We start from the raw sequence: 21,686 nt of genomic DNA, 5'->3' as shown, positions 1-21,686 counted from the left end.
GGAGTACCTATATGTCCAAAATCATGGACCATATGTTAACCCAGTGTTTCTCAATTTTTTTTTTTAAAGTACCCACTTTTCACACACAAAAAAATTAATTACCCCAGTATCTACAGTTTACAGACACACAATATTTTTTTCTACCATTGCAACACATTTGTTTAAACAACTTAATCGTAGCTGGGCAGGTGATGAAATTTTTGGATGTAAAAAGTACAAAAATAATAAAGTGCTGTAAAACTTAAAACAAACTCAGTTTTCTCCAAATATCAGTTGTGTTGATGTACCCCCCAGACTTCTCTTGAGTACCCTTAAAGGTACTCGCACCACTGATTGACAAACACTGTGTTAACCCACTCAAAGCATTCAACTGTGAAACAAGAACTTCACCACCAGAAGGAAGACATAATAAATACAACAGATATAACAATGCATCACTATTGTGCTGGTTCTATCTAAGACTATATTTGCAGTAGCAAACTTATCATTTGAGTGTACAGTTGTAAAAAAATAAATGTATAGTAAATTTACCGTGACTTCCTTCTTGGCATACTGTTCATGGCCATCAGCAATGGTATACCATTCTATGTTATTCCAAGTCTTGACAACTTGTGGCGATTGTAAAACCAGAGTATTTGGAAATAACACTTTGGATTTCGGGGGGGGGGGGGGGGGGGAGAGAAAAAGAGAAAAATTCTAAAAAGGCATTTCACATGGCTAGACTAATATATACATATTAAGATACTCACTGTCAATGTTATAATTAATATTGGTTAAACAGAAATTGAAAAGGTACAGTGCCAAAAGTAAAATCCCTGTAAGCTGAATGAAAACTTTTCAAAGACACCATAACAGAGGCCCAACTTAAAATGTATATCCCAAATATAGACTACATAGAGCTTCAAAAGGATCTCACAAAACTAGGTGATTGGGCAGCAAAATAGCAAATTAATTTTAACATTGGTAAGTGCAAAATAATGCACATTGAAAAAATAATCCCAACTATACATACAAAATGATGGAGACTAAATTATCTATTACTACTCGAGAGAGATTTTGGAGTCATTGTCGACAGTTTTCTGAAAACAACCATTCGGTGTGCAGCAGCAGTCAAAAAAGCAAACAATGTTAGGAATCATTTAAAAAAAAAAGAGCGAGACTAAGACAGAATATCTTATTGCCTCTCTATAAATCTACGGTACACCCACATCTTGAGTAGTGTGCGCAGATGTGGTTGCCTCATCTCAAAAAAGATATACTGGCATTGGAAAAGGTTGAGAAAAAGGCAACAAAAATTAGGAGTTGGAAATGGGTGCTATAGGAAGAGAGATTAAAAAGACTGGGATTTTTCAGTTTAGAAAAAAGGAGACAAAGGAGGATATTACAGAGGTCTATAAAATCATCACTGGTGTGGAGAAAGTGAATAAGGAGAAGTTATTTACTTGTTCCCATAATGTAAGAACTAGGGGGTCACCAAATGAAATGAACAGATAGCAGGTTTAAAACAAACAGAAGGAAGTACTTCTTCACACAACACACAATGTAAGGGTAAACTGAGGCAGTCCATGGTATCTGCTGAGAGCTGAGAACTCAAATTCCTAAATTTGAGGCCTGGGAAACATACAACACGGGCAGCTACCATGACCCTGGTCGCCCTGGCAACCACATTCCAAGAGGGCCTTATCAGAGTCGCTGGTACCTAAACAAACTGCGCGGAAGTTGCTTTCACTGTCTGCTTTATTCCTAGAAAATAAGCTTGAATCTCAAGGGCCACGCCACCTAAGGCGATATCACCCCCGCAGTAGACACATTATATTTCCAGCTGACAAAGTTGCCGTCAACATGCCTTTGTTTATGTTGGCTCCTTTAGTTTGTTAGGAATAATTACCTGTATTATTAATAACATGTTTAATTGGCAACGGGCGGAGATACTGTGTAACCTTTGTAGTTTATTGGCTTATGTGCTCATTACAGCTCTGTTGCTAGACCTATCAAATCGCTTCCCCTCTGCCCATCTGTTGCCTATATAATCTGATGTATGTTTTGATTAAGTTAGCGCTCTCCAGGTTAACCTCTAGGGGGTACTCCACCTGCGCTGGTATACAATAAATCCTCTACTTGTTTTCACCACATCCAGGGTGTCTGGAATTATTCCCTACAGTCAACCTGGGGAACTCTTTGCCAAAGGATGTTGTGAAGACCAGGACTTTACCAGGGTTCAAAAAAAAAGAACTAGATAAATTCATGGAAGATAGTTCCATAAATACTTATTAGTCAGGATGGGTAGGAATGATGTCCCTAGCCTCTGTTTGTCAGATGCTGGAAATGGATGACAGGGGAGAGATCACTTGATGATCACCTGTTCACTCCGGGGTATCTGGCATTAGCAAAATGTCAGAAGACAGGATACTGGGCTAGATGGAACTTGGTCTGACCCAGTATGGCAGTTCTTATGCAAACTGAAACAGCAGCTTCTTTCCTTGAACTCTGAATTAGCTGTGTCAATTTATGCAAATTTAACATAAAAACATTAGGTATGGTGTTGGAGGAATTGGAAGGTAAAACTGAAGTACACGTTTACATTTCTCTAGGCTGTACAATGATCAGAAATGTGCAACTCATCAATAAGAAGGCCACTATATTTAGTCAATTTTCACAGAGGAGAATTAGGTAAGAAGTTTAAAGCTGAAAACAGGAATTCTGCATCTTCTTCATATTCGTCTTGCATTTTTCCCAATTTACCCAAGTTAGGAATTCCCGCAGATTTTTTTCATATTGTACAAAACACAGTGGCACCAGGAGTTAAAAATTGATTAGATTTGTACAATTCTAATTGGAGTCAAACTACTTTTACTGCCGTGTGTAGATATGCCAGAGAGGAAATCAATTTGATAGTGGTTGGTCTATGACACTTAGCATTGCTACTCTGGACAAAGATATGGGTTAATTTAAATCAATGAATAAATGGCCCCAGTAAAACACTGCATTTTGTATATCTGACCAGAAGATACATTAACTTCCCATCAGTATTTATTGAAGGAGAGGAAAAATACCCCAATCTCACTGGAAGGTTACCTTTTTCACCCAGATAGATGGCTTGTTCAACTGCAAACTGGCATCGCCTGCTTGTAGTCCTGTGAAAGGAATAGGAATACTGGGGAGTTAGAGCTCTCTTGCTCTCTCTCATATATATCAGATTTAAAGGAAACAGTAAATCTTTGCAACAATGTATTTCTTCCCACTATTCCTATTTTCATGGGGTACTTAGCTGAAGGATTACTTGATCAAGTTTCCTTTGAAAACGTATTTCACCAAACTTTAAAATAGATAAATAAAATATGAAAAGTGTCTTTCATTAAAGGACAAAATAACTTTCCTTGAACTTCAGAGTTAAGCAGGATAGGAAGAGAATTTTCTTCAGAAAACAAAAAACCCAACTAAATTTACTAAGGAAGATGCATTTTTATTGAAAGTAATTGTGTCTAAAAGTTTTGATGTTGCCAGTATACTAAAAAAATTATATCAATAATCAGCCATTCTTGTCCTGCTCTGGTGCCACAAAGTTTTTGCAATTACAGAGTTCAATTTTCCATTGCCTGGCTCTTAGAACAGTCACATACATGTAAAAGAATGTGTGTAAAACTGTAAATCTCTCCCTTTCTAATCTGATCGCACTTTGCACAGATACAAAATTCAGATTTTAAGATTTTGTTTGCCCTTTACCTTCATGTGAACTTTTAAGAACTAATCAAATGGTTATGTAATAAGACTAACAAAATAAATGACAGCTAAATACAACTTTTTCAGAAGCTTCAAAATACCTATTTAATGTAAATTCTACATCCATGGGTTCAGAATTGTAAGCCTGTTCAAACTCTTGGTTAAGTCTCAGAGTAGCCTCTTCATTATTAACCTGTTTTAAGGAGAGAGTGTTTATTAGTCAGTCCTGTAGGATTTGGGGGCACACAGCATACTACAGAATCATCCTTTATGTTTGAAAAAAAACCAAAAAAACCTCCTGTTAACTGTTCAGTAATCTGTGTTCTTTGAGACATGTTGCTTATGTCCATTACACATTAAACATGTGTGCTTGCCACATACACCGGTTTCAGAAAATATTCCCTCAGTAGTACTCTTAAGGAATCCTGAGCTAGGTGGAGAATTCAGTCAGGTGACACTTTGCACAGAAATCTGAACAAAGGAGGAAGTGGGGAGGGCTGCGAGCAGTTGCTAGATGTAAGAGTTAGTTTTTGGCTGGTGGAGGGAAAAGGGAGCCTAGCTGGCCTGGGGAGCTGGGGAAGGGGCCCAGAACCCTGGCCCCCCCTAATCCCCAAGATGGATTGTACTGAATGCTCCTGATTCCTGTAATAAGAAGTCTGCACTACACTGTGTCCCTGTGAACCAATAAACCTTCTGTTCTACTTGCTGGTTGAGAGTCACGTCTGGCTGCGGATGGGGGTGCAGTGCCTGATGACTCCCACACACTCCGGGATACAAGGGAAGGGGGGAAATGCATACAGGAGGGGTGTTCTTCCCCCCTCCCCCTGCCCAGTGGAGAGTGATGAGTCTCCCATGGAACCCTGATAGTGATTCTAGAATGAGAAAAAGTTCAGGCATGTTCTGTTCTCTGGGATAGTGAACAGATCTAGATAGGGTGCCCCCCACCTGTGGAAGAATGATCATATTACATATTCCCTGACTGACCACTCGTGGACCATAAAGATCCTGCGGAGGGCATCCACCAGTGTATTCTGTAGTCTTGGTAGATACTGGGCTTCCAAGTGGATTTAGTGCTTTATGCAATAAAGCCAGAGTCTCTGAGCCTTGCTGCAGAGCTGGGATGATCACATGCCCATTTGTTTCTATAAAACATCGTGGTCATATTGTCTGTATACATCGACATACACCAGCCCTGCTTCTGGGGCCACAAAACCTGGCAAGACAATCTGACTGCTCTTAGTTCCTTCACATTGATGTGAAGACTCATATCTGTGTGCGACCACAGTCCCTGGGTTCTCAAGTTGCCTAGGTGGGCTTCCCACCCCAGATCAATGCACTGGCCACTAGTGTTAGGGTGGGGCTCCTGACAGGTTTAACAGGTCAATCCACTACCTGAGAGACTATCACCCTGTGGGGAATGGACACTATCATGTTCAGACTGTGGCGTGTGGGTACATACACTGAGGTGAGCCAGCCCTGAAGGGGTCTTAGGTGTAGACCTGCGTTCTGACCACGTGGCAACACAATGCCATGTATCGTAGAAGGCCGAGGCACGTCCTTGCCGTTGTGACTGGGTACTGGATGAGGATGCCTATCAAGTCCCAAATGGTCTGAGACCCCACAACTCTTGCAACACCACTTTCCCTTGGGTTGAGTCTAGTGTTGCCCCTATAAATGCTATATTGTGCACTGCACTCAGGACTGACTTCACCTTGTTGAGAAGGATGTCCAGAGTTCCAAACAGCTCTACGTGAGTGAGAAGCTTGTCTCTGGAAGTTGCTTTTAACAACTAATCGTTTGAGTATGGGAAAACTTGGACCCCCCCCCCCTTGCGTAGGAAAGCCGCTGTCACACATTTGGTAAACACTTGCAGGGCAACAGAAAAGCCAAATGGTAGCTGCATAAATGGGTAGTGCTTGCCTGCTAATGTGAATCTGACATAACACCTGTGACACAGAAGGATCAAAATGTGGAAATACGCATCTCTTGATGTCAAGGGTGGAGAACCAGTCTCCCAGATCCAAACAAGGGATTATGGCGGCTAGAGTGATCATCCTGAACTTTAGCTTCTGCATATAGCAGTTGAGGTTCCTTACATCCAGAATTGGTCTGAAACCAACTTTTGCTTTTGGTATGAGGAAATAGCAGGAACAGAAATCCTTTCCCCTGACTTCCCAAAGGACCGCTTATATTGCTCCTGCCTTGGGGAGCGACTGGACCTCCTGTTTCAGGAGATGCTCATGAGAGGGGTCCCTGAAGAGGGACAGAGAAGTGGGATGGAGAGGCGGTGGGGAGGTTGGTCTCTTGGAATGTGTTCTTTGGACTCGTCCCTGGTTGTTCTTGCCTCTCTTTCTAGTTGACTGCCTTGATCACTAAGGAGTTAGTGGCATGATGGGTATACAGATACTCATGGCCCTTTACTTGCACAAAGTATTTGCATTCATCCCTTAGAAATAGGGGGCATGGAAAAGAGAGGTTTGCCATAAGACAGTAATTTCCAATACCCCTTCCCACAGGGGTAAAGCCACCCTGGAAGGCAGCGAGGAGCTCAAAACGTCAGACAGTTCATCCAATGGCTCCTCTAGTTTCTCTGCATACAGCCACAGGTTATAGAAGACTCTTTTCAGGAGTCCTTGATGCGCCTTTTCATCACAATGGCTTTGTCCAGTGATAAGGAGGCTGATGCCATGAACTCTGCCCTTCACTCCTGCAGGACAGAAAGTTACTCCTCTGGAGCTTCCTCAGGGCTTGCAACTGCTGGGGAGGGTGGTATACGGAGGCTGACGGCCTCCCTGAAGCCCCTAAAACCAACCGGGAGACCTGGGATGGTCGAGCAAATCTCCAGGCATTCCAGGGATACCACGTGTGACGTAGTGGGGGTACCTGGCTGGTTTCTATGCTGCTGGCTCTGGGGTAACCCCCACTGGCTGCCGTGGGTACCACGACCCAGCAAAACAGGATGAGTCACTATGCGAAGGGACCTCTCAACCGGTATGGCCAGACACCCCCCATGGAGAGGAACAAAGGAAGGTGGAATGCTGCCCTGGCTGGGGGGCAGGGCTGGAAGAGGGTGAGTTGGTTGCTGTCTGGGAGCATGGAGGAGACAGCCTAGGGAAAGGGGCTGGAGTTTAGGGGCCCAGTCTCCCCCCATCTCAAGGGGGCCTGAGGCATCCTAGCCCAGCTCTGTGACCAGATTACATCTGTGCTGTGCTGTATCCTGGAGAGGCAATAAACTTCCTCTATTCCACCGGCTGGTGCAGTCTGTTTGTGCCATTTCGGGGTGCAGGAGACGGGGGACCCCCAACGCGCTGTCACACCGTGGGACGGACTATTATCCCTGAGGCCATGCAGCAGGCTGCTGTGCTGAAGTTATGGGAAAGGCACTGACTCCACGGCACGGAGAAAGATTATGTTCTCATAAAAGAGGAGAAACTGGCCAAAGATCCAGAAGTTCCATGCATTGTCACTGGCAGCAAAAAGAAACTGAGGGTGGAAGAGCTGGTGGTGACCCTAAGTTATATCATGTAATGTGGATGCCACTAGAGTGCGCCAGACTTGGCTTCTCTATGGACATTGAGGGAAAAACTTCTGGCATGGGTACACATGATGAGCACACACACCTAATGTGGAATGGACATGAGCAACAACTCTAACATTTGTTTATACTAATTAAAAACAAAAAGAGGGACAGCATCTGCCATATAATTTCATATTTCTACATAAGAGATTTATAGAATTTCCTTTTTGTTCAGAGAAGCAGCAAAAGCTTCTATGTTTTCCAGTTACACAGTATGAAATGAAGTAGAATCAATCATTTGGGAGAGAACAACTGAAATGAGTGAAGTTTCATAAAAGCTAGATTACTCCTGTAACTCTGTTTCCCCTTAGTCTTATGAACTGCAGTATTTCTTAGCAGAAAAATCAAACTCACTCACCTCAGTAACATAGGAAATGTATTCTATTATATGTTCAGAGTAGTCCTGAGTTTTTAATATCACTTTGTCACCTAGTTTTAAAAAAGGTAAATAAAATGTTTAGTATAAAAATACCATTACAAGATATTGGAAAATTCTCATGGCAATATCAGTCACTTGTGGTAGGGGGAACACAGTGGAACTTAATGAGTTTCAAGGGTCCTGTAAAATTTACCAGTAAGGTGACATCACTGAAGATACTGCATCTGTGCACACCTCTATTCAATATAGTCTTTATTCTTAAAGCTGGAATACCTAGTTTGTGAGCGTGAGTGTGAGAACGAGAGAGAATTCCAAGGCACTTGTTGTGGTATCCTCTCACTATTTATTTGAAATAACATGCTTCATATTGCAATGGATTTCAAAAATTCTAATGTCAAAATGTTAACTCCTTTAATATGGTTTTATGTTTAGTTTCACACGTGTTCTTTAGTTAGCATTGTACATATTCTTTATGGAAAACACATTCACAATTACTGCCACCAGAATCCTGAATATACCAAGACAAGCCATGAAAGCACAAAAATACACATACTGCCCCTTCAAAACATAACATCTCCAGAAATAAAATATTCCGAGGCAATGTAATAAAATATATTTCCATATTGTTCCATTTATCTAGGTGCCAGAGTTAACAGCTATCTTTCCAAATGTTGTCAACAGGCTATTTCATGAAAAATATAAAACAAATCAACATTTTTATTGTGGAGGTTGAGAATCTTGCTATTCAGCTTTAACAATTGAATTACGTGTAAATTACCTGCATATAAGGAAGGTCTTCCCTCTGCTAACCCTGGAACTTCCAGCACCAAGAAGTTCCCATTCTTTTTCAAAATGACTCCACTCATGCTAAATTCTTTAATCTCCATTTCAGCATGAATCTCCTCAAGCCACAGTAGTGTAGAAAGGTTTGTTTTGTAGTTAGACAGATTCAGTTGCTGAAAATAAAAATAAGTACGTGTACTATAACAGGGTCTGGAAACCACAACAGAAACCTGGGACCCACTGTGCAAGGTTCCATAAAAAAAAATATATACATGAAGATACAGTCCCTGACCCAAAAGATGTACAACCTAAGGTAGGGGAGAAAAGAGGTACAGAATAGGCTTTGCCCCCATATGGCATTCTAATATACTGTTCATCCATTTTCAAACCCTCACTTACATAGGTTTCTAATTTATTCTCTGGTTCAGGGCCTGTGAAATGCCAACTCCCACTAAAGTCAAAATAACTTTCTACCAGGAACAGACTCTTATTTGGTAACTGGATTTTATGACCCACATAACCATTGCATATAAACACAGCACTACACAAGAGTGTTTATGAATGCCAACCTCACCACATACTGAAAGATACTTATATATGCAAGTGTAAAGTAACTCTCTGTGTACACTTACCTCTGCAAGGAGAGGTTGAAATGTCAGTATGTCCAATTTCTGCTCCACACATTTTCTTAATCTATCTGGTATGGGATAGTGTGGCAAGAAACTTGGAAGATGTCTTCTGCAACTTCTAAAATAAAAATTCAAAGTTATGTCTGTCCGTATTTTTAGGCTACGTAATATAGTTCGTACAAACTGTATTTAGATAGTTAGTATGGGATTTCTTCACTCAAGTGAAAGAACAAAATTCAAGATTCTGTAGTTAATTTAAAAAAAGCATCAGTTTAAAAAAAATAAGAGCTTCATGTGAAGGACTATGAGTTAGCAAACACCATCCTCAAGCCTCAAAGACAGTAATACCAAAACCTAAGTACAGTACATTAAACTTTTTCCAACTTAGATTCAAATGAAAGAGTGAGGAGAGAGAATGTTGGCACAAACATGTTTTATTTTTGAGTGTTATAACCCCTACTTTTCCTCCCTAATGAAGATGTACCGGTGAACCATTCATTTTTAATTACAGTATCTGTGAAGTCAAGGGTATTTTGTAAACCCCTAGAGCAGGGGTGGAGAACCCAAGGGCCAGGGGCTGCACAAAGTCTCTGGCTTGCCTGGATATGGCCCCTGAGGTTTGGGGCTCCCCCCCAGCATTGGAAAGCCCACACTGGCACTGTAGTCCCCACACTGTCCCACTGTGGGGTTGGAGCTCACAAAAATCTACTACCCTGGGTGTGCGGAGGGAATGTGCAGAGTGGCTTTCTCCTTCTCAGTGGGGGGCCACATCAGCGAGAGTTTGGTTTTTCTTTTTTACTTCTCACGTGTGTGTGGCTGATTAATTTTTCTGTGGGTCAGCAGCCCCCAACCCAAAAAAAGTTCCCCACACCTGACCTAGAGAAACACTTTTCCAGATTTACCAGTTGACTTCAAGGAATGCTTACTGTTTTTAATTCAAGATGTGTCTAGTTTATATTGCCAAGACCTCATTATATCAAATGATTTTACCAATGTCTGACATCAGTAATTCAGTCAAGGGACTCCCCGGGTTTCTGTCTAAAACACCATTAGATTGCACTACTTCTATAGATGGGTGCACTCTGGCAACATCTTTAATTTTAGTTAGCCTCTGGCTCATTTGTAAGAGCATGACATGCAGTAGCAAGACAATTTGTGAACCATAAGAAACATATAAAGAAAATTAATTTATTTGCCAAACGGGAAAAAAAACCAATTACTTCAGTTAGTGGAACTTTAATGAAAATACCACAATTTTACTTCCCTTTTTCCAATTCACTGAATAAATAGTAATTACAACAGGAGATAAGCTAATGCAGTACAATAAACTGCCCTGGAACTGAAGTTATATATTCACTTGCACCAGCATTATATGAAAGTATGTATTACTATTCCCTTTTTATATTAAAAAGCTAAATGTAGATTATTTGTAAATACCTTTTGTGTTCTGTTACAGCCACTGTAGTTTTTATGTTCTGGAACTCTGGAATAACTTTATGCTTTATTTGTGAGAATGGTTCAGAGGCTGCTATTAGAGATTCCTCTTCATTTATTACAGTTACTTCAATGTAACGTCCAATAATAAAATCAGAAAAACAAAGCAACAGAAGATCTTTGCAGCGGCCAGGATTTCTTTAAGTAAGCAAGCAAAAATAAATTAGATTCTTTAAAACCATAGATTGCACTTTTGGGCTCAGCTATCACAATGTTACAAGAGGCTGATTAAAAATCAAGTAATGGCTGCGTTAGAATTCTTCAGATTCACTAAGTATAAAAGTTTTAGTTGAGTCCAGTAACATCTCCATAAAAAGTGGAAAAAGCCCTCTTAAAAATCCAAATATTAACAAGCATACATTTCAAAAATTATAAAGGGCTACTGTACCTATTATAACTACTATAATCACAATTACCACCCATATGTGATTACTAAAACTGAATGGAGTTAGCCAAAAGTATTTTTTGTGTATAGTCTCTCCGCTATGAAAGGCCCTCATCCAGGATTCCTCTCATTATACAGCAGCAAGCCTCTGTTTTGCTGGTTGTCTACATTCCTCAGCCCGGATCTCCAGCAGCTAACAGAACTAATTAGGAAGAGGGAGGTCCCAGCCTGATTCCTCAAAGGCATGCTTTTCCTGTCAGCAGAGGAAGTGGCAACAAAAAAAAGGGAGTACAAATTCCTGCAAAGGTGAATCTGAGGAGTTTATGCTCCAGACCATCAGAGCTTTAATCCCACACAACCTGTTTAATCACTTTCCAGGCTCCCTGCCAGCATTGGGCCCAGTACCAAATTTTCTCCTCACCTCTCCAACACATACAAATAGCTCTGATCCTCTACCTCAAGAAAGCCTTCACTTGTATGACTTAACTAGCCCACACACTGAAACTTACAACAAACATTAGGACCCAGATCCCCAAAGATGTGCAGACTCATACTTCCACTAAAGTTAGGAGCTTAAGTACCTTTGAAGATCTGGATACAAGTGTCTATAAAAATGCTTAGCCCTATACAAAACAATTATCCCAGCTATCTCCAAACCCTCCACTTATCCCACACTTGTTGCCTCCTTAAAGCTTCAGCGTCCTTTTACTGATCTCTCTCAAGAAAATATGTAGAGTTATCCAATCCACCCATAGTAGGATTCCAAGCTCTGGTCACACTTTCCATGATAGTTCAGCAATAGAAGGGGACACCATGGAACAATCTGTATGTCCCATCCTTCAGAGATGGGTTTCACAAACAGATTCTACCCTGAAAGAAGCCCCTTCCCAATTTCTATTAGGGCTACTATAAAGCAGTTCTCATAAAAACTGGAAATTAAGTTGCTGCTTAACTGTTTTAGTGACAGTGCAGCAGCAGAGAGCACAATTTTATCCCCCTTTCCCATAGTTTAAATTGAAATCACAGGTGTGATGCATATTTACATTTTTCACAAAAATGAACTATTTTGCATGGCACATGCCTGTTATTAAACTGAAGTTTTCTTTGCATCATCTAATGTCATTCTTTCCATAAAAGAGAACCTATGCTCTTTGCTGCTAAGTTACAGAAATCCAATATGTAAATAAAAAAAGATAAGTTTCCAGACTAGTTCAATTTTTAGTATATTAGTACTAAGGACTTCAATAAGATTATCCTAGAATAATATGCACTCTGGGTATTTTTGACTCAAAGATCATACCTTCTTTAGGCACTTGTTACCTCATGTCTTGCTATGTTAAGATGATACTCATTCCGCTTTATTTGTCCATTTATTTTTGAGGGTAAAGTAGTAATCAGAAAAAGCTTACTAACCTTTTTAAAATATTGCTCTTCAAGATGTGTTGCTTATGGCCATTCCCATAGAGGTGTGCGCATGCTGCTGACTCAGTCACAGGAAGATTTTTCCCCTCAGTGGTATCTCTCAGGTCAGTTCTGGAGCACCTTGGAGTCACACCCCCTATAGCACTATATGAGCCTGCTTTGCTGCTGCCCTCTCAGTTCCTTCTTACCTGTAACTCCATCAAAGGGATAGAAGAGCGGACTTGGGAATGGACATAAGCAACACATCTCAAAGAAAAACAGTTATAGAAAGGTGACTGATTCTCTCTTCTTTGGCTTGCTGATGTCCGTTCTCATGTAAGTGATTCCCAAGCAGACAGAGCAGATGGGTTTGGAGTTCAACAGACTGTAGCACTGCTCTTCAAATCCAGCACCATCTCTGGCAAGCTACATGACAGCAGAATGAGTTGCAAAGAGGTGGACTGAAGACTATGTAGATGCTCTACAAATATCCTAGGTTAGAACCTGTGCCATGAACGCCACTGAGGACACTTGTGGCTTTGTGGAGTTCGCTGTCAGTGCCTGAGAAGGGGGACTTTCCCCAAGTAATAGCACATGATGGGGACTAATTTATCTAGTGAGGGAGGTGTGTAGATATAATTCACACCCCTTTGGTGGGACAAAGTATTGTCTCTCCTCCTTCTGTGCCAGAGGCTTGAGTCAGTCACTACTGGCTCTAGAATGGCAGTGTTTTGTGGCAGAGCTACCCTTGGACTGATCTGGTGGTCCAAAATGCCCACCAGAGTGTGAACAGTCTGAAATTTTCTCCACCTGAATACCCAGGTTTTGAGCGATCTTCTTAAAAAAGTTCCTAATGAACCTTGGGGATGTCTTGTCTGGGTTTCAATGAGAGTCACTCTCATTGAAATATTAAGTTCCATACCGGCTCTTTTTCCTGTCCATGCAGTCTCAAGGGGCCAGGTTGTTGGGGCATAGTGTTCCTTGGTCCCGTCCCTGGTCAGTTTGAGGCGGTGGTGGTGGTAGGGCTTACACCCCTCCAAAATCACTGAATGTGATCTCAACCAAAGAAATGCCCAAGGATTCCAGAAGGGCCACCGCACTGGCATCTGATATTGTGCTGACAAGCCCACGGGTGGCAGCGTTCGTCCCATACATCTGGTACCATGGATGCAGTTGGTTCTGACTCTTAAGACACTGGACTCAGGCTCCAAGTCAGATGCCAAGGATTCTCTCCTCACGGATCAAGAGGGTGCAGGTGCTGGATGGCAAGCAGTGCTGGGATGGGGATGCTGCATCCAGCAGCACTAACTTAATCTACCTGGGGGGAAGCAGGGAGGAAGGATGCTCAACTCTCCAGCCCTGCCCCCACTTTCCTCCAAAAATCTCCACACCCATACTGCCTCTGCCCTATACTGCCTCTCCCCCCACTCTACTCTTCCCCTGCCTTTTCCTGACTCCTTCCCCAACACACTCTATCCTCATGCCTTCTCCTGTTTCCCAGAGCCTTCTGCACATGATGGAACAGCTGATGAGCAGGAGTAGCTGGGAGAACGGAGATGCTGATCAGTGGATGCTTGAGGTAGTGGGCGTTGAGCTCCCATTTCCCCTCCCCCGTTCTGGGTGCTCCAGCTTAGAGCCCCACAGGGTTAACACCTATGGCTGTGCCATCACAGGCTTTCCTTTGGATGGTACCTGCTTCAGAATTGCAACAGCTCTGGCTTCTGGTGTCACCGCATATTTACCTTCTAGTAACTGTTGTTCTTTGAACTGTGTTATTCATATCTATTCCAATCAGGTGTGCATGCACAGTGGCTGGAAGTGTGCATAGCAGCGCCTGTAGGGTCAGTCTGGGGCGCCCTATATAGTACACTGCCAATCAGCCCCCTCCTCAGTTTCCTCTGGGTTGGAGTAGCTGGCAAAAAGGAAGAGGGTGGTATAGGAAGAATAGACATGAAAAACATCTTGAAGAACAGCAACAAGAATGTATGTAACTACTTTGAGTGCTTATTCATGTGTATTCCAATTAGGTAATTCACAAGGAGGCTAGGAGGTGGGGTCAGAGCCAACCGTTGACTAAAACACTGCTCCCAAAAGAGGCATAATCTGTGGCTTGCTAAGTAACTGCATAATGTGAGGTGAAAGTACAGATCGAGGACCATGTAGCAGGTCTATGGATTTTGAGAGTGGGGAGTTGGGCCAGAAAGGGAGTGGGAGAAGCCTATTCCCCGGCGGAATGATCTGTGATTAGAGTTGCAGGAATACTCACTAGCCTGTAGCAGATGTAATCCATGATGAGATGCACAGGGCAGATGCCGGCTGGCCCTTCTGCTATCTGCAACGGTCATGACTAGTGAGCAGATTTATGGAATGGTTTAGTTCTTGTATGTAGAAGGCTAGAGCCCTAAGAACCTCCAGGGAGGGCAGTTTCTGCTCCCTAAGAGTAGAGTGCAGCTTGGGATAGAACATAGGAAGGAAAATATCCCAGTTTAGGTGAAAATGAGACACTACTGAGTAGAGTCCAGAACTGCGCCTATGAATTCTAACTGCTGAAATTGGAGACAGAGTGGACTTCTCTTTGTTTATGAGGCAGCCCAGGTTGTTGAACTTGTTTGATAAACATGAGATGAGGTTGCACCTGTTCCCTGGACTAGCCTTTGGTCAGCCAGTTAAGATAAGGGAACACCTGCACTCTGTTTCTGTGAAGAAATGCTGCTATGACTGCCACAGCTTTGGTGAAAACCAGAGGTGCTAATGATAGGCCAAAGAAAAGGACCATAAATTGGTGGTATATCACAAACCGGGGGTACTTCCTGTGGATGTGAGGTATCGATATGTGAGAGTACGCCTCCTTTAAGGCAAGGGCACAGTTTGCTGGATCTAGTAAGGGAATGGTGGAGTCCTGCGAAACCATTTGGAACCTGAGTTTCTTTACAAATTTGTCCCCTCCTCACAGTTCTCAGAGGCCATGACCCTGGCTGTGGCATTCATGCTATTCAAAGTAGCTTGTAGAGCTACTTGCGATAATTCTCTTGGGAGTAGAGGGCTACTCTTCTCAGAAACTGCCAAAGATGAAGTGTTGTAAGAGGGTCTGCTAACTAAGACCTGTTGGTTAACGATACAGAGTTGCAGGCTGCTCACAGAATAGAACTTCTTCCTAAATAGGCTGAGTCCTTTAACTTCCTTATTTTGTGGGGGAAGGTTCCTGGTTCCTTGTTGTGGACATTGCAAATCACCAGGAGCAACAAGGGTATCTATGAATGGGTGCGTATATAAGTATTCATACCCCCAGAGGGGACAAAATTGCACCTTTCATTACATTCAGCTGTTGGCATAATGGAGGAAGGGGTCTTCCACAAGGTCTTAATGTTATCCAAAGCTGTTTTTAAATGAGTGACAAGGCAACTCGTGGAGGAACCAGAAGGTGTCATTCCCATCATAGGAGTTCTCTATCATATCCTCTGTTTTAAATGTCCAGACCCAGACCCACTCTGTGGAACAGTTGCTGACATCAACATCCTCAAGAGCTGAGACCACTGTAGTGCCAGTAGCGCCTCATCAGATGAAAATGATGATGAGGTCACTAAGATCAGGGTATACTTCCTGCCATCAGCACCCAAACCCCAACAACAGTCACCCAAGTCTTGAACATTTCCTGATGCTAAGGGGGCAACCACTGTACTGACAGCATGATAGCTGATGTCAGTGCCAGTTCCTAGTACACCAACAGGACTGGTTCCAATGCGTGGAATGGAGGAGGCAGTGCTGATGTGGATGTTGCTGCAAACTGAAATTACAGGTGCCAATATCAAGAGGGGTGGTGACTAGTGCTGCTGATAGTGCTATTATCGAAAGCATCTGCACGTGCATTGCAGCTGGAAGTGGTCGATGGCAGAACAAATGTGGCTGACACCAATGACATCACCAAGCTTGCCCCTGATAGCCACCTTGCGCATGATGGAATGCCCAGGAGATCCAGAAGAACCACTGCAGCGCATTCTACTACTGCCAACGCCACTGCATTGGTGTCTGACTATAGTCATGCCTGGATCGTGATCTCCTGGTGGAACTCCTTCTGGACTGAAATGATTCTGACTCCGATCCTAAGGATCGGACCACCATGGAAGTGCCAAGCATCTAGGCACTGAACAATGGGAGCCTGGCGAACAGCTAGGTTCCCTGTCTGGTACTGTAGGTGCCTCTGGGCTTGGTAAAGAGGAGTGCCTAGATATAATGGCAGGTGTTCACCTGGCGAGCACCTGTGAGCACATAGGCATCAGGGAGTTCCCTCATCTAGGAGGGGAGAATGGCACTATAAGGTGCCTCAAGTTCTTGGCCACTTCAGAGGTCTCCATAATTGATAAGGGCTCCAGCAGACTCAGGGAGCGTTGTGGGTATGGACTTGACCTCTCTTCATGGGTACGAATTGATACATTGTCTAATAGGGGAGTCTGAGGAGTGGCCCCCTCAGAGTCGTACATCCCTTGATTTAGAGGATTTCCATATTTCCAACTTCTTCTTCTGAGGCACTGGTAATTGAGATTGGTGCCTCTCAGATGTTCCTATCGCAGAGTTGTGATGGTGGCTTGAGAAGCCTTTTTTTGGCATCAAGAATGGCACTGGAGCACTCTATGCTGAGGAGGAAGTGTGCTCCCAGTCAGATTATGGGTGCAGAGCCTGCTCCATAAGGACCTTCAGATGCTGCTCTGTCCTTGAGAGTCATAAGGCAGACCTTTCAGCAGATATGGCAATGGTCTCTTTGGTGACCTGTACCATAGACAGTAGAAGGATGGGCTACTTTTAGGTATGCTCTTCACACGAACTTCACAACTTTCAAATCCTGGAGACAAAGGCATGCCACAGCTCCATGGGTCCTAAAAAGAGGGACAGAGGTCCCCCATTACTGCAACTATAAAACTTCAATGTAACTACGTATGCTATCCATAAGTACAAAGGAATTGAACTTTATACAAAAGGAAAAAGGCACGCTTACTAAGGCAAGGGCTACTGGATAGTGCAGCCCACTGTCACTCTCAGTAAGAAGGAAATGAGGAAGGGGTGGGTTGGCAGGACGTTATATTGGGCACTATGGAAGCATGAATCCAGGCAGCATCCAGAATTATCTATGGGCACCGTTATGGGAAAATCTTTTGACCATCATGCATGCTGGTGCACACTTAATTGGAATACACATGAACAAGCACTCAACAAAGGACTAGGGTAACATCTTAAAGCTCAGCTTAGCAGCTGCCAAAAAGAATAAAAAACACACATACATTGCAGTGCATATGATCACAATGGAAGTCTTTCCATCTGGTGGTATGAAGATTTCTCCATTAGCTTCAGTCTCAACTACTGGCTGTTCTTCCACACATCCATTTTCTCCACTGCACAAATTTTCATCTTCCGTGCTATCAAGATCTTTGTGTCTTGCTAAATTTGGATCATTAGGATTAATTCCTTCTGTAGAAAATAGACAGATGACAGTAAGCTTTAATTACTGTATGATAGAGTTTATAAAATATCATGAACAGTGAGGCGAAAGTGAAAAAGCAAGTGTTTTTCACCACATCGCAATACAAGAATCAGGGGCCACTCAATGAAGAGATAAACAGCAGGTTTAAAAACAAAACAAAGGAAGTACTTCACACAATACACTGTAACCTGAAAAACATGTTGCCAGGGGAAGTTGTGGAATTGAGAAGTATAAATGGATTAAAAAAACCTAGATATATTCAAAGAGGATGGGTCTATCAATGGCTATTAGCCAAGATAGTAAGGAATGCAACTTCTGCTTTGAGTGTTCCTAAGCCTCTGACTGCCAGATGCTGGGACTGGACAATAAAGGAGGGATCACTTGAAAACTTCTGTTCCATTCATTTTCTTTAAAGAATTTGGCATTGGCCAGTGTTACAAGACAGGTACTGGGTTGGATGGACCATTAGTCTAACTCAGTATGGCTATTCTTATGTTCTTATTTACTGGCAAGTTGGGCATGCAAGGTCCTACTGAAGGCCTTGTCTACACTACCCATGCTCCCACGGAATCAAACCTCAGCAACTTCAGCTATGCAAATAGTGTAGCTGAAGCTGACACACTGAGGTATTTTCTATGGTAGGGTCGGTGCGGGCTGCTTTTCCATCAACTCCAGCTACTCTTTTCTTCTTGGAGGAGTACTGGAGTCAACAGGAGAGCATTTGAATATTGATTTATCGTGTCTAAGCAGACATGATATATCAACTGCCAGTGGATTGATTGCTGCGGCATTGATCCACTGCATAGTGAAGATAAGCCATTAGGCATTACATACGTTTATGTGATTCTCTCATGCTTACCTGGTAGGGCTTCATTATTTGTAACAAATGCATTATTTACTGGCTGGCACATAGGTTCTTTATTATCACTGAGTGAATTAATGCTCCTTTTTGAGGGATTTTCTTGTTTCAGAGAAACAGATGATGAAAAAGATACTGTCAGAGTCTTCTGGTCTTTTTCAGGCAACTGAAAGCTAAATTGCTTCTCTTTCTCCCAGCCAGCTAGTCTGCAGCTGATTAAGGAATGTGGTACATTTCCCTTATTCCTAGAAATAATTGGACAGTTCTCTGTAAATAACATTTCTGAGAAAATGAGGTTGCTTGCAACAGAACATGCAAATCAAGACACACTCAAGTTCAATTAAACTCCAGTACCTCCGTCCTGACTGAAGACTGGCAGACATACCAACTCGTTTGAGTAGAATTTTCAGGATACTTTCTAACTCCAAAGAATTAAGTTATATTAAAACTTCACAAATAAATTAAATCAATGTGAATAGGACCCATGGACAAGGTTTTACAATAGGTTGGACCTCTTTGGTCCAGCACCCTCAGGACCTGACCAGTCCCAGACAAGGGTGGGAGGTACCAACCTCCCTGCAGGGCTTTTCTCTCCAGCCACCAGGGCCCTTCTCCCCAGCCTCCTGGTCTCACAGCAGCCCTGAAACAGCTCTGCTGAAGCACCCAGTGGTCTTGCATCAACAGACTCTGCTGTCCCATGAGCTCTGCCCCCCTACGCTGCTGCCCTATGGGCTCTGCTACCCTGGCCACAGGCTCCATTCTGAGCCACTAGCAACCTGTGCCACTGGGGCTCTCTAGTTCCACAACATCCATGGCACTGCTGGACCACAGATGTTACCAGACCAGAGTCCCAGACCACAGAGGCTCAATCCATACAACATAACTGATCGACATAGGCTATATAATAGCTCCCAGTACTTAATCTAGGAAACAGCTGTGGGAACAGAGTCAGTGATGCACCAGCTATTGTTAAAGGCTGACCATTTAATGGTGACTATTAGGGTGAGCAATGGGGATGCAACTTCTTCCTCTTTAAAAAAAAAAAAGTTAGATTTGTACAAGGTCTGAAATTTCAGAATGTCAGGAATAATAAGAAACAGCAGTCAAAAAGGAATTTATAATATAATTTTAGAGAGCTTACTCTATTGAAATGACCATGTTCTTACTCTCCCCTAGCTTAAGTGTTCCAAAGTTAGTCACTCTCGACACCTCCAGGCCTCCTTTGTCTCTCATTAGATTTTCATATGGCTCATCTAAGTCCATTTCACTAGCAGCAGATAGACTGTAAAAGTCATAATGAAACTGTGTTGAATCAAAATGACACGATAAACTCAAGAAAATATTCTTTAAAATTACATTTAATGCTCCAACAAGCTTAAGTATTTTCCCTGGTGTTTGTGTATAGAAGTCCCACATGCTCTTTCAACCACCTACCACGATTCCCAAGATACTAATATACATTTACTAGGGGGAGCACAGACTTTCTTCAAAATTATGGTCAAAATCTTGGGTATAGCCTATAATGACTTGGAACCAATCCTACCCTTCCTCAAAGGCCTGGTCTAACCACCACTACTAAAGAATATGGAATGACTTAGGGAAATGAACGACTAATCGACTATCCGATAAGCAAGTGCTTATCAGATAGAGGACACACGCTAGTCAACTATTCGCTTCCCCTCCCGCCCCCATTGCTGCCTCTATCAGAAAGAGACAGCAACAGGGGGAGGGGAGAAAATGGGGTACTTCAAAGCAGCAGCGCTGCATGAAGCCTGGGGTCTGACCCTGGGTTCCATGTGGTGCTGCTGCTGCTTTGAACAGTGTGTGGAGCTCAGGGCCAGCTGGGGAGTTCCCAGGTGTCTGGGCTGCATGTGGCATTTCAAAGTGGCAACGCCACGTGGAGTCCATGGTCTGCTGCTTTGAAACACCGTGTGCAGACCAGGGCCAGCTGTCAGCAGCTGGCCACGTGCTCCCCACAGCACTTTCACTTTTGAAGTGTAGCAACAGCCTTGAAGCTGTTGCTACACTTCAAAGGCAGAGGCGCCCTTCTTGACTCATCAAATAGTCAATGCAATTTGCATTGACTATTCAATTAGCCCATTAATCTAATTCAACATCCCTAGAATGATGCTTATTGACTTCATAAACCAGGCCTCGAATCAGTAAAGGTGGCAGTTTTTCCTTGAGCAACCTCTTGACCCAATGTCAGGAACAGCTTCAGAAACAGGTACAAAGCAATGACAATGTTGGGACAAATCTCATAAGTTTCCATCTTCTGCTCCTGTCTTTCTGATGGTCTCTTTAGGTATGTCTATATTTTTTAAAAAGTGACAGCTGATATCAGACTAATCTTAAAAAGTAAAACACCCTTTTCCCACTCAAGAGAGTTCCCCATCAGGGCCAGTGACTGCCACTCTGATCCTTCTGGCTATCCTCCTTGGTGGAATTATTAAAAATTACAGTTTCCACCTTCAGTATAACAAAGTTGTTGAACTCATATTAATAGAAGTTTCAAAGTGATATTTTTCATTATCTATAATTACATACTCTGAATGAAATTTACTGTAGCTACATAAGGCTACATAAGAAAAATAAATCAGTACAGCTTTTCTTACTATGCCTATAAAAAAGTTTTTCCCTGCAGGATGACAGAGTGACATCATTACGTCACTCTGGTGTCCTGCAGTCCCTCTCTTCCCTTCCCCCAGTGCTGGCTGCCATACCATGCCTCTCTCTTCCCTGTGCTTGGCAGCTAGGAGGAGACTGTGGGGCACGAGGCCTCTGAACAGCTCTTCCCCCCGGCGGCTGAGAGGAGAGCACAGAATGTACGAAGCCTGGAGCAGCTCCCCACCCCGCAGCCAAGAGGAGAGTGCGGGGTGCTCAAGGCCTTGGAATGACCTCCCTCGCCCTCTGGCAGCTGGGAAGGGAGTGTGGAGCACGCAAAGCCTTGGAGTGGCTCCCCTCACCCATGGCGGCTGGGAGGAGA

At 43.0% G+C, this 21,686-nt stretch overlaps 1 protein-coding gene across 4 annotated transcripts in view; it reads right to left on the bottom strand.

The window, feature by feature from the left end:
• The window catches only part of MOV10L1 (Mov10 like RNA helicase 1), a 108,238-nt gene that overhangs the window by 33,311 nt on the left and 53,241 nt on the right, over nt 1-21,686 (bottom strand). For all 4 annotated transcript variants that reach the window (XM_075927999.1, XM_075928007.1, XM_075928014.1 and 1 more), the window contains 10 exons: nt 19,842-19,982; nt 18,701-18,945; nt 17,642-17,828; nt 10,526-10,720; nt 9,092-9,206; nt 8,455-8,632; nt 7,656-7,726; nt 3,822-3,913; nt 3,076-3,134; nt 532-647 (listed from right to left, as the gene is read on the bottom strand). In XM_075927999.1, coding sequence (XP_075784114.1) covers nt 532-647; nt 3,076-3,134; nt 3,822-3,913; nt 7,656-7,726; nt 8,455-8,632; nt 9,092-9,206; nt 10,526-10,720; nt 17,642-17,828; nt 18,701-18,945; nt 19,842-19,982 — 1,399 coding nt within the window. The remainder of the gene's footprint in view (nt 1-531; nt 648-3,075; nt 3,135-3,821; nt 3,914-7,655; nt 7,727-8,454; nt 8,633-9,091; nt 9,207-10,525; nt 10,721-17,641; nt 17,829-18,700; nt 18,946-19,841; nt 19,983-21,686) is intronic.

The sequence above is a fragment of the Pelodiscus sinensis genome, chromosome 1 (genome assembly GCF_049634645.1).
Source record: "Pelodiscus sinensis isolate JC-2024 chromosome 1, ASM4963464v1, whole genome shotgun sequence".
Taxonomy (NCBI): domain Eukaryota; kingdom Metazoa; phylum Chordata; order Testudines; family Trionychidae; genus Pelodiscus; species Pelodiscus sinensis.
The sequence above is the reverse complement of the archived record's forward strand: the minus strand, read 5'-3'. Positions and strand labels throughout refer to the sequence as shown.